This window comes from Schistocerca cancellata, chromosome 2 (genome assembly GCF_023864275.1).
Source record: "Schistocerca cancellata isolate TAMUIC-IGC-003103 chromosome 2, iqSchCanc2.1, whole genome shotgun sequence".
NCBI classification, from domain to species: domain Eukaryota; kingdom Metazoa; phylum Arthropoda; class Insecta; order Orthoptera; family Acrididae; genus Schistocerca; species Schistocerca cancellata.
The window spans coordinates 332716352-332729098 of record NC_064627.1 but is presented as its reverse complement, the minus strand read 5'-3'; the positions used below and the strand labels follow the sequence as shown (position 1 = coordinate 332729098).

General features: G+C 44.7%; 1 protein-coding gene across 2 annotated transcripts in view; it reads left to right on the top strand.

Moving 5' to 3' along the window:
- The window catches only part of LOC126161713 (general vesicular transport factor p115), a 219572-nt gene that overhangs the window by 117281 nt on the left and 89544 nt on the right, over window positions 1-12747 (top strand). For both annotated transcript variants that reach the window (XM_049917745.1, XM_049917744.1), the window contains exon 9: window positions 3697-3902. In XM_049917745.1, the coding sequence (XP_049773702.1) occupies window positions 3697-3902 (206 nt within the window). The remainder of the gene's footprint in view (window positions 1-3696; window positions 3903-12747) is intronic.

Below are 12747 nucleotides of genomic sequence, written 5' to 3'. Positions count from 1 at the left end.
GTGCTGTTTTTTTCTTGTTTCATTTCTTATGATAGCAAGTTTAAGTGAACAACACGCAGCTGTGAAATTTTGTTTTTTACTTGGTAAAAATGCTGCTGAAACTGTCTTAATGGTGAAAACATCTTACCATGGTGACGCTATGGGAAAAACTCAAGTGTATGAGTGGTTTATTCAATTTAAAAATGACGACATGTAGATTGATGACAAACCTTGTTCTGGATTTCCATCAACTGCCTGAATCAACAAAAATAGTGAAAAAATTCAAGAGTTTATGCTCACAGACCATCAACGACAATTGATCAACTGTCAGAGATTAGTTGGTTATCTTGGAGCTCAGGTCAATGAATTTTAATGGAAGACACAGGAATAAAAAGGGTTACTGCCAAGTGTGTTCTTCGAGTTCTGACTGACAAGCAAAAGGCAAGTGGAGTTGAAAAATGTAGTGGTTTGAAACATCAGCTTGAAACTCTTCCAGATTTTCTGTCGAATGTCATTACTGGTGATGAGTCATGGCGCTATGACTATGACCTAGAAACAAAGCAACAGTCAAGCTAATGGAAGAAGTCATCATCACCCACCCAAAAAAATTTCATCAAGTCAAATCAAACATCAAAACAATGCTAATTTCCTTTTCTGATGCCAAGGGCACAGTTCATTCGTAGTTTATTCCCCTACGTCAGACCGTCAGTCAAACGTTTTATTTGAATATAATAGAGGGAAACATTCCACGTGGGAAAAATATATCTAAAAAGAAAGATGATGAGACTTACCAAACAAAAGCGCTGGCAGGTCGATAGACACACAAGCAAACACAAACACACACACAAAATTCTAGCTTTCGCAACCAACGGTTGCCTCGTCAGGAAAGAGGGAAGGAGAGGGAAAGACAAAAGGATTTGGGTTTTAAGGGAGAGGGTAAGGAGTCATTCCAATCCCGGGAGCGGAAAGACTTACCTTAGGGGGAAAAAAAGGACAGGTATACACTCGCGCGCACACACACACACATATCCATCCGCATATACACAGACACAAGCAGACATTTGTAAAGGCAAAGAGTTTGGACAGAGATGTCAGTCGGGGCAGAAGTACAGAGGCAAAGATGATGTTGAAAGACAGGTGAGATATGAGCGGCGGCAAATTGAAATTAGAAATTAGCGGAGATTGAGGCCTGGCGGATAGCGAGAAGAGAGGATATGCTGAAGGGCAAGTTCCCATCTCCAGAGACTGCAAAACAGTGTTCATCAAAAAAGACCCAATTTGTGGCAGACAAGAGACTGTTTCTCCCACCACAACAATGCACCTGCACACACAGCCATCTCTGTTAGACAATTTTTTGGCTAAAAATGACATAGTTCCACAGCCCCATGCAACATACGCACTGGTTTTGGCTCCATGCGACTTTTTTATATTTTCACACATAAAAAGAGACATGAAAGGAGAGTGGTTGGAGAACATTGAAGAATTCAAGAAAAAAGCGAGGGAGGAGCTGTCAGCCATTTGTAAATATGACTACAAAAAATTGTCTCAAACAGTGGAAGTAACGGTGGGACAAATGTATTAGTTGTAATGGAGAGTATTTTGTTGAGGATAAAGTTGTTTTGTAAACATTTTGAAAATATATAGTTTTTAAAAAATGATATCTAGGAACATGAACTGTAGGTTTGGACCATTGTCAACTGCCTACTGTGGGGCACTGTGTCAAACGCTTTCTGGAAATCTTGTAATATGGGATCTGCCTGCTGCCCTCCATCTGTGATTTGTAGGCCATCATGTCAGAAAAAGGGAAGCTGAGTTTTGCACAAGTGATGCTTTCTAAATCTGTGCTGATTTGTGGACAGAAGTTTTTCTTTCTTAATGAAATTTATTAGATTCGAACTCAGAATGCGTTCAAGAATTCTGCAGCAAACCGATGTTAAGGATACTGGTTTGTGATTATGCAGGTCCTTTCTATTTTGAAACAACCTGCCAGATTAAAACTGTTGGCTTGGCTGGAACTCAACCCAGAATCCTGCATTTTGCAGCCAGTGCTCTTACTGACTAAGTTATCAAAGGACAACTTGTCTTAAGAGGAGGAAAGTGATGGAAGGAATTAAGAGGCAGATTTAAAGGTGTAAAGCTCAGTCAGTACGAAAAGCATCAGTGAAAGGCAAGATTCTGGATCTGAGTCACTGTCCAGTGTACAATTTCCAAAACAGTGCATATTCCACTACAGAGTGAAAAAGTAATTCTGTCTGATGATACATTTTAGGTTTTGCAACTGATTTGATTCCATTTTTAGCCACAATATTTCAAAGACTGAGTGTGAAGCATTGTTGAAAGCCCATTTGACTTCAGGTGTCCAATACAACATTTGATGCATATTTGTTTTTCTGCACCCCTACTGTTACTCTGTGAAATGCACACTCCCTTGGTGTTCTACATCAGTGGTGAATGAGGAAGGAGATGACTGATGAGACCATAATAAATTAAATGCCTTATACTTAGCTGTGTTTAATTTGATACTTCTTTTCCTGGTTAATGAAATAAGGATATTAGAAAACTTTTAGACTGTGTAGTTGTTTTCATCCTAGGAATTTGGAGCCTAATCATGACATGTTAGTTACGGTACCTGGACCCCATATTGTGTAGAAAGTACACATACACTGAACCTAATCTCCAATCCTTACCTGTAATCACAATGCAAAGCACTGTCATGCCGAGAACACTTGTTCGTAGTGTGGAGTGAAGTGGGCAGTAGTTAAAGCACTGGACTTAATCTAACCATCCTTCTTTTTTTATGCTCCACACAGCTCACATGCTATTGGACAATGAGATCCTTGCAAAAGACTATAATCCTATGACTAGGTTTCCAAATGAGTATATACTTAGACTGACTAATTAAGCAGTTGGAATGAACAGTGGCAACTGATTGGGTCAGTATACAGCAAGTAAAAGATGTTTTTTTTTTTCCTTTCTTTTCTCAATCTCAATCCGTCTATTTAGAAATTGGAGGACTCCTTTGAAAACATATCCAATGTAATTTCATCCCCCCCCCCCTCCCCCCCCCCCCCTCTCTCCAACAAATGTAGGTCTGCTCTGCAATGTTAAGGTCAGCTTAGGACTCTGAAAACTGGATGTAGACTACATTCCATCCCATTGTGGTGTGTCATATGTGGGGTACACCCTTAAAACAGTCCAGGAACAGCAGCAGCAGATTTGATGTAAACAGTCAAGCAAATCATCTGTCACTGGTCACCACCTGCAGGTAATCATAAAATGAAATGCGACAAGATCAGTATCTTGGTTCTTACGCCATGGCTTAGCAGCCAAGATACTGGGACAGTGTAGACTGTAGTAGAGGAAGCCTTTCAGAAAAATAATATTGGAAAACTTGGGAAATAAAAATGAAGGTTTCATTTTAATCAGACTTGAAGTCTGACAACAAATTCAGTAATACCGCATCTGCTAGAGACTGGGAACATCTTTTGAATGTAAATTCCATGGCATATCAGCATAGGTGCATAAAAATGCACATCAAAGTAAGTAGCAAGCAGAGTAAGTCAAATTTGGCTGTAAATAGGAGTGCAGCACCAACAGTACCTCACATTTGGTTGGAGTCCAGGCAGCAAGTATATGTAAGATCATTATTGCATAAAATTAAAATTGTCTTGCTTTCATTTTACTCTGAAAAGCAATTTTTGTAATTTTATTTTTCAGTGAGCACCCTAACAACTGGTCAGCTACTTTGTGGAGGAATGTTCAGTGCTGATCCACTCTCAAACTGGTTCAGTGCTGTGGCTCTTGCTCATGCATTAGTTGAAAATCCTGCACAGAAAGAGCAGCTTTTGAGAGTAATGCTTGCAACTAGCATCGGCAACCCTCCTGTGTCATTACTCAACCAGTGCACTTCATTGCTACAGCAGGTATTTTAGAAGTATTTTCTCACAGTGATTTAATTGTAATGTCACATGCATTTTCAGCGTTAACTGTAATAAGTCTTAGTTCATACTTAAGTTGTAGGTAAAATTTTTTCTTTTCTTCTTCTTCTTCTTCTTCTTCTTCTCTTTCTCCTCCTGCTCTGTAGAGTATTCAAAAAATTATTTTTCTTTTTTTGCACTGACTATGATACCATTTTGCTTCTTCTTTTTAATCACTAGTTACTTGTTAGTCAACATGTGCGCATATCTTAACCTAGAAATATTTTACTTTAATTAGTGAGAACAATAATAGTTACATCACTAATACTTTGTCAATTTTGTAACATTGGTGTTAATGTTCTTTTCTTAGATGTTAATTTAAGGTGTAATACCAATCAGTCCAGTAATAGCTTATGTAGATGATTAGGCTGCATAAAACAAAACACCACTGCTCTCAGCTTGTGGCTCACCACCATATTTATGTATTTCATCTTGTCTCATCCTGCGCACTTAACAGACTGAGATATTGTAAATTAAGATAGTGTTCAAAAGTAGCTTTTATTAATCCTTAAGTGATGGGCAGTGTGTAAGTGACTGTTCAGCTCTATCTGTACAATCCTGTGCAGCAGACAGTTATCACGTCAGAAATAATGCCTGGGCTATATGCTTGTTGGAAGTCACTATTTTCCTGTTATATCTTATTCTGTAGCTCTGGAACTTCAAGAATAGTGTTTTACCATTCTCGAGTCACACCCACACACTTACACATATACCTTCCCATGGCAGCAATTTTGTAACCATTTTTACTAGTTTCTCCTATGTTTATAACATTGAACACAATTTTCACATTTCCTGCATTACATACATTAAACACCAGTAAAAAAATACTTCTAAATTCAATTTTTGGGTTTCCTTTTACATTTCTTTATTACAGTCCTTATAACTATTCTAATTATCAAATAATATTGGTCTGTGGTTTTATGCAGAAAAATCCGAAAGTCACCCGTTATTGGAGGTTGATGTACATTTCAAGAAAGGAATTTTGTCTTAAAGATTGATAGTCCATCACTGTAGTAGTAGTAGTAACCATCACCGCCACCGTCGTTGTCGTTGTCTTCTTCTTCTTCTTCTTCTTCTTCTTCTTCAGTCCACTGACTGGTTTAAGGCAGCCCTACATGCTAGTCTCTTGTGTACATGTCTCTTCATCTCTGTGTATTTACTGCAAAATACACCCATTTGAACCTGTTGACTGTAATTTAGCCTTGTTCTCTATCTCCTATTTTTAGCTCCCTTCTCCCTCTCCCTCTGTTATCGAACTAAACTATTCCTTGATGTTTTTGAATGTGTCTGATCCCTTGTTTTAGTTAAGTTGTACATAAATTTATTTTCTCCCTGATTTGACTCAGTATCCTTTCCCCCCCAGGGGGTCCACAACTCTTTTGTGGATACGTACGAGGCGAGCACGGGGCCCCGAGCCATTGCAGCCTTCTTTCTCTCCAGGGCTGCATTTCCTTTCCCTTCCCCTCCTTTCCCCTCCATGCTCCTTTCCCCTTGCCCTCTCCTCTCCCTCTCTTGGTGTCCTTGCTTATGTTGGCCCCCGCTATCCTCCTGGTTCTGTTACTTTTCCAATTCGGCTTTGTTGCATAATCATCTCCTCCTTTTGGCATTCCTTGGCCTCCCTCTGGGGTTTGACCTCCATTACAAAATTTCTCCTCCGTAGTGTGAGCCATTTGGGGAAGAGCACCTTACCTAGTGTCTCCGACGTGCGCCCTCCTAGTACATTCCACCTTTTCTTTCACGTCGTTGTCTGATACTAGGGTGCATAGCCAGCACGGTAGCCAGCCCGTATGGTGGGGTCGCTATGTACCATTTTGGTTGAGCCCCCTGAACACACAGGGATCACACTTCTGATACCTGAGCTGTGACCTCCTCATGCATGCCTTGGAGTGGTTGCTCATCATCCTGGAGCATCGGAACTCCCGGCAATGGCCGCCGTGCCAGATGGCCCTTGCTGTGGCTGGGTGACGCCCATGAGGAGAGCCCCTGATCGGAGTGGATGGTATCAGGGTGGACGCTATGCAAATGAAACGCATACGGGTCCAGAACTCTGGCCATCTCTCTGCGTGGAACTGATTCCTCAAGTGCTGCTTCTCTTGCCCCTTCGGCCTTCCCTTCCATGGCTACCCCTGGGAAGAGGGTCAGGCCCGTCGGCTAGGGGCAAAACCTTTCCCCCGTTATCTAATTTGCACCAGGACTGATGGAGATACTTTCACCAATACCAAACCTTTATTCTTTGTGGAACACATTGCAGACAAGTTTGGCGAAGTGGACTCCCTGAGCAAGATGCGGTCGGGTTCGTTGCTGATAAAAACTGCTTCAGCTGCCCAACCTGTGGCCCTTCGTGCCTGTACCCATCTTGGCACAATACCTGTGTCCATTACCCCCCACCAGTCTCTAAATATGGTACAAGGTGTGATTTTTCACAGGGACCTCATCCTTCAAACTGATGAGGAACTTCGGGACAATCTCGAACGGCGGGGTGTTCACTTTGTTTGGCGTGTTCAGAAGGGTCCTAAAGACAATCGTATTGATACTGGTGCCTTTATCCTGGCCTTTGAAGGGGATACCCTTCCTGAGAAAGTTAAGATTATGGTCTATCGCTGTGATGTGAAGCCGTACATCCCACCTCCTATGAGGTGTTTTAAGTGCTTGCGTTTTGGACACGTCTTCCCGCTGTTCACAGGCCCCTCTCTGTGGTGACTGTGGACGTCCACTCCATGAGGGGAGTCCCTGTGTTCCCCCTCCTGTCTGTGTAAATTGTCATGGTAGTCATTCTCCACGTTCACCAGATTGCCCAGTATATAAGAAGGAAAAAAATATACAGGAGTATAAGTCCCTCGATCGTTTAACCTACACAGAGGCCCATAAGAAATATGCACGACTCCACCCTGTGTCCACGACATCTAGTTACGCCTTGGTTACAACTTCACCCCTTCCTCCCCCTTCCTTATCTCCATCCCGGACCCCTCTCCTCCCCCCCTCCCCTGCGGCTCCCGCACCTTCTCCTATGGGCGCTGCTCCCCCTCCCCAGCCGGAGAAGTGTCCCACTCCTTCGGCGTCTGCCGGTCAAGGGCGCCTCTCCCGGGATGCCCGTTCCCAGCACCTTCCAGGCCAAAGGTCTGCTGCTGCGCGACAACCGCGAGAGCCGCGGTCTGTCGGCCCCCAGGTCGCCCGGTCTCTTTCTGTTCCTGATCTTGCTGCAGCTGGCTCCTTCATGCCTCACAGCCCTCCTCGATCTCAGTCTGAACGGAAGAAGAAACATAAGTCCCGGGACAAAGAGCCTCTGGTGTCACCGGAGGTCCCTTTCCCGACTTCACAACCAGATTCTGACCTGTCGTTCATGGATGTCGCCCCCTCCTTGTCGGTGACGGGTGGGGACCCGGCGGTATGACTGGATTTAAAGTGTTCAGCCCCCATTTAAACCATCGTTCTGTAGTTCTCCAATGGAATTGTAATGGCTACTATCGTCACCTTCCGGAATTGAAATCCCTTCTTTCGTACTACTCTGCAGCTTGTGTGGTTCTCCAGGAATCTCATTTTACTGATGCTCACTCACCGACCCTCCGTGGGTTCCGTGTTTTCTGTTGAAATCGGGTCGGACCCCTACGGGCTTCTGGTGGCGTTTGTACATTGGTCCGTACAGACATTGCTAGCACGTGGATTCCTCTTCAAACTACATTGGAAGCGGTTGCTGTTAGGGTCCACTTCGACTCTGCAATCACAGTTTGCAATCTTTATCTCCCTCCTGACAGGACTCTTACACCTGCTACCTTAACCACCCTTCTTCAGCAACTTCCTCCTCCCTTCCTCCTCCTTGGGGTTTTTAATACTCATCATCCTTTGTGGGGCAGTGCCTTTCCATCTAGACGAGATCTTCTTATAGACCAATTTATTGCAGACCACAACCTGTGCCTTCTTAATGATGGCTCCCCTACTCATTTCAGTGCCGGTCATGGTACCTTTTCTGCCATGGATCTTTCTCTTTCTTCTCCCTCTCTCCTCCCTTCATTACACTGGTCGCCACACGACGATCTTTGTGATAGTGACCATTTCCCGTTGATTATCACGCTCCCTTCCCGCTCCCCGATGGACAGGTTGCCTCGTTGGTCTTTCCAACGCGCCGATTGGCCTCTATACACTGCACAGGTCGCGTTTTCTCCCTCTTTGTCGGGTTGTATTGATGACGTCCTATGTGACGTGTCTGACGTGATTGTTCGCGCTGCTAGCCTTGCTGTCCTGCGCTCATCTGGACCATTTCATCGCCGGCAAGTCCCGTGGTGGAGTACGGCTATTGCCATTGCCATCCGTGATCGCCGTCGAGCTTTGCAACACTTTAAGAGGCACCCATCCGTAGCCAGCCTGACTACCTTTAAACGCCTTCGCGCTAAAGCCCGTTATTTAATCAAACATAGCAAGCGGATATGTTGGGAACGATTCGTTTCTTCCCTTGGTTCTACGGTCCCTCTGTCACGGGTATGGGCTACACTTCGCTCTCTCCAAGGTTGCCATCAGCAGTCCACCCTCAGATGGCATTTGTACGGACCCATTAGTTCTTGCAGAACATCTAGCGACCCATTTTGCAGTGGCATCAGCGTCAGCCTCCTATCCAGCTGATTTCCTTCATCAAAAACAGCGGGCTGAAGCTTCCACCTTATGTTTCACCCCTTGTGAGTCAGAATCTTACAACGAACCTTTTACTGAATGGGAATTTCTTTCTGCTCTATCTTCTTCTCATGATACGGCCCCTGGCCCAGATTCCATTCATAACCAACTGCTTCAACATCTCAGTGCTCCACAACGGCAACATCTTCGGGTGTTTAACCGTATCTGGCTCCAGGGTGACTTCCCTTCTCAGTGGAGGGATAGCATTGTGGTTCCTGTCCTTAAGCCTGGTAAGAACCCCCTATCTGTTGACAGCTATCGGCCAATTAGTTTGACCAATGTTGTTTGTAAGTTACTTGAACGGATGGTAGCCCGTCGGCTCAATTGGGTCCTCGAATCTCGGGATCTATTGTCCCCTTACCAGTGTGGCTTTCGAGAGGGACGGTCTCCAATCGATCATTTACTCTGCTTGGAATCAGCAGTCCGGCATGCTTTTTCCCAGCGCCGCCATTTGGTTGCAGCGTTTTTTGACCTTCCCAAGGCCTATGACACAGCCTGGCGCCATCACATCTTACTTACCCTTCATCAGTGGGGTCTTCGGGGCCCACTCCCGATTTTTATCCGCCAGTTCCTGATCCATCGGTCATTCAGAGTCCGAGTTGGTACTACTTTTAGTTCTCCACGGACCCAGGAGACGGGCATCCCACAGGGTTCTGTCTTGAGTGTCCTTCTTTTCCTCATTGCTATTGATGGACTTGTGGCCTCTGTCGGTCCCTTGGTCGCCCCTGCCCTGTATGTGGATGATTTCTGCATTTGGGTTAGTTCCTCCTCGATGGCATCTGCAGAACGGCAGCTCCAGGTAGCTATACAGCGTGCCTCTGCATGGACCCTCTCACACGGGTTTCAATTCTCTCCTTTAAAATCGCGAGTGGTCCACTTCTGTCGCCGTACTATGATCCACCCTGATCCAGAGCTCTATCTCGCTGCACAAAGATTGCCTATGGTCCCACAGTTTCGTTTCTTGGGTCTTCTTTTCGACAACAAGCTCACTTGGCTGCCCCATATCAGACTCCTGAAGGTAGGATGTTTCCGTAAACTCAATGTCCCTCGCTTCCTTGCCCACTCCTCTTGGGGTGCGGACCGTTCCCTCCTCCTCAGTCTTTATCGTGCTCTAGTTCTGTCTCGCTTGGACTATGGTTGTCAAGTTTATGGTTCAGCTCCTCCTTCCACACTGCACGTGCTGGATCCAGTCCACCATCGTGGTATCCGTTTGGCCACCGGTGCCTTCCATACTAGCCCTGTTGATAGTCTCCTGGTTGAAGCTGGGATCCCCCCCCCCCCTTTCTGTTCGGCGATCCCAGCTTCTGGTGTCTTATGCACTCACTATCTGTTCCTCTCCCACTCATCCTTCCTATTCTATCCTGTTCCCAGACCATGGACGTCACCCACCCGACTCCCGCCCTCGGGCGGGTTTACCGGTTGGGCTGCGCCTTGCGTCTCTTTGCCATGATTTTCAGCTTCCTTCTTTGTCCTGTCTTCCTCGCTCCCTCCCCTCTACCCCTCCTTGGTTAGTTCCTCGGCCTCGAATTCGGATGGATCTCCGCCGAGGACCAAAAGGTTCCATCCCCCCGGTGGTGTTCCGTTCCTTTTTCCGCCAAATTTTATGGGAGTTTCGGGATGCTGTTGTTTTTTACACTGATACCTCTAAATCTGCTGATCATGTTGGGTATGCCTTCACGTCCTCTGTTGGAACGGAAAGTCATCTGCTGTCACCTACATGTGGGGTGTTTACTGCGGAATTGATGGCAATTTCCCAGGCCCTTACCTTTATTAAACAGTCCCAACACAACCGCGTTTTGTTATGTACGGACTCGATGAGTGGCCTTCTTGCTATTGACCGGTGTTTTTCGCGCCATCCCTTGGTCTCTGCCATCCATGACCATCTTGCTGATATTCACCGTGCTGCTTGTTCCATTGACTTCCTTTGGGTCCCTGGCCATGTGGGTATCCCGGGTAATGAGCTCGCTGATCGTTTGGCTGGGGGAGCAGTTACTTACCCCCCGTTTTCTGTAACCCCTCCTGCAGCGGATTTACGGCTTCACATCAAATCCCGCTTCGCACAGTCATGGGCCAATTCTTGGGAGGCTACTCCCCTGTCTAATAAACTTCGTGCAATTAAGGTGACACCAGGCCCGTGGCGTTCTTCCTTTCGCCTCTCCCGAAAGGACTCTACCACACTGTGTCGTCTCCGCATTGGCCATAGCAGGCTGACCCATGGTTTTCTTTTGCATGATAAGCCTCCCCCACTTTGTGGTTGTGGAGCCTTCCAGTCAGTAGCCCACATTTTGGTTGAATGCCCCCTTCTTTTGGCTCTGCGTGCTAAGTACAGACTCCCCCACACTTTACCTTTGATGTTGGCTGACGATTCCCGGATGGTGTCTCTGGTTCTCGGTTTCCTCCGGGAAAGTGGTTTTTATTCTCAGTTTTAAGGTTTTTAATCTCTCTCTCTCTGGTGTTGGGGTAGGGCGGTGAGTGTTTGGGTGTCTCCCACTGTAAACAGTGTTCGGAGATTCCCGATTCCCCTCCCTGACCGAAATCCTCTTTTCTTCCCTTTTTACTCTGTTTTTACCCTTTTTTTTAAGGCTTGGTTAGTCTTTCTATTCCCATACATACTTTCTACATTCTAGCAGTTGTACCTTTTATGTCACAGGTGGTCTTGCCTATGCTGCTTCAGCATAGTGTTGGGTTCGTTCTCTTGCCAAATTCCCTCATTTTGTTTTTTACCAATGACAACATGACTGCCCTTTTACGTTTTTACCTTTTTCCGTTTTATTTTTCTGATTTTACTGAGATGTCCCATTAGCGGAATCGAGCCTATTTGAAACAAGGGACTGATGACCTTGCTGTTTGGTCCCTTAAACCTCAAACAACCAACCAACCAGTATCCTTTCATTAGTTACCATATCGATCTATCTATCTATCTATGTAATCCTTAGCATTTTTCATTTTCAGAATACAGAGGAGTTTTATGGCTTCCAAGGTGGACATCATATGCTAACACAAAATATGTTCCTTAATGCTACTGTGCATCTGTCATCTGACCTTCTTAAAAGATATAACTTAGTCCAATGGATGGTTTGCATCCCAAGCCTTTATTGATGCTATGTCAAGAATCCTGATTTACGATCAAGTATATTTCGAGACAGATCACCCACAAATATGTAGTTCTATACTGAAATATTCTTCCAGTTTGGCACAAGTGCATAACATTTGGATCACAGATCAGAAAATGTATGAACCTTCTTAATTGGTGCAGATGCTGTTAACCGAGTCTAAGCAGTGGTTGGGATTCTTGGTTTAATTTTATTGTATTTGTAGGAGGAGTTGGATGTGATCCTTCACTTGCTCTTTTTCCCCCCAACATGTATTCTTATAAGAAGGTTCATACTTTATATGGCTACTTTCTTATGTATGTGTACATATGTATGTGGACATATCAAAATAACGATTGAGGAGCTTCAACTGGCATGGCATGAAACATGCCAGTTAACCTCAGAACACCACCTCATTTTACTTTGTTTATTGTGTGCAATGTTGTTACAGTTGTGTGCTTGTGTGGTATCCCTGTATGGCAATTAATGTTTATGGTGATAGTTTTATTGCTGGAATGGGTGAAAGGCCACCAGATCTTGAACAACTTCCTTAATTTGCAGCTTTTGTCAAGTGAACTAATCAAATTCTAGAAACCGGATGGATTGTGGTCAGCACTCTTTGGAGTACCTTCTTCATTCAAGTTTATTCTTGGCCTTTAACTACCTACCGTGGTCAAAGCTATGCAGATGATGCTTACACACATCCAGCTCCAGCTCTTTTAGACTCAAAAAGAGATGACCAAATGAGGTTGTTGGATATCCCAAAATGTGTTATTCATGCCACTTGCCCAGAGCCTTTCTACCCAAGATTATTTCCTCACTCACTGCTGTTGAGTTCAGGATGGTTTTTTTCCCTCCAAAAAAAATCTTGCTAACAAGAACTGATTCACTAAAGTCTTTGTTTCTGTTATTATAGCAGCTTCATGAGGCATCTAACAGACAAATCAGTCTTTAGCACTTAACAGTTTGAGGTCTTTCTAGTATTCTGCCCTGTAATAGGCATGCATTGAGGAAAAAATAAAAGTGTAAACTTACTC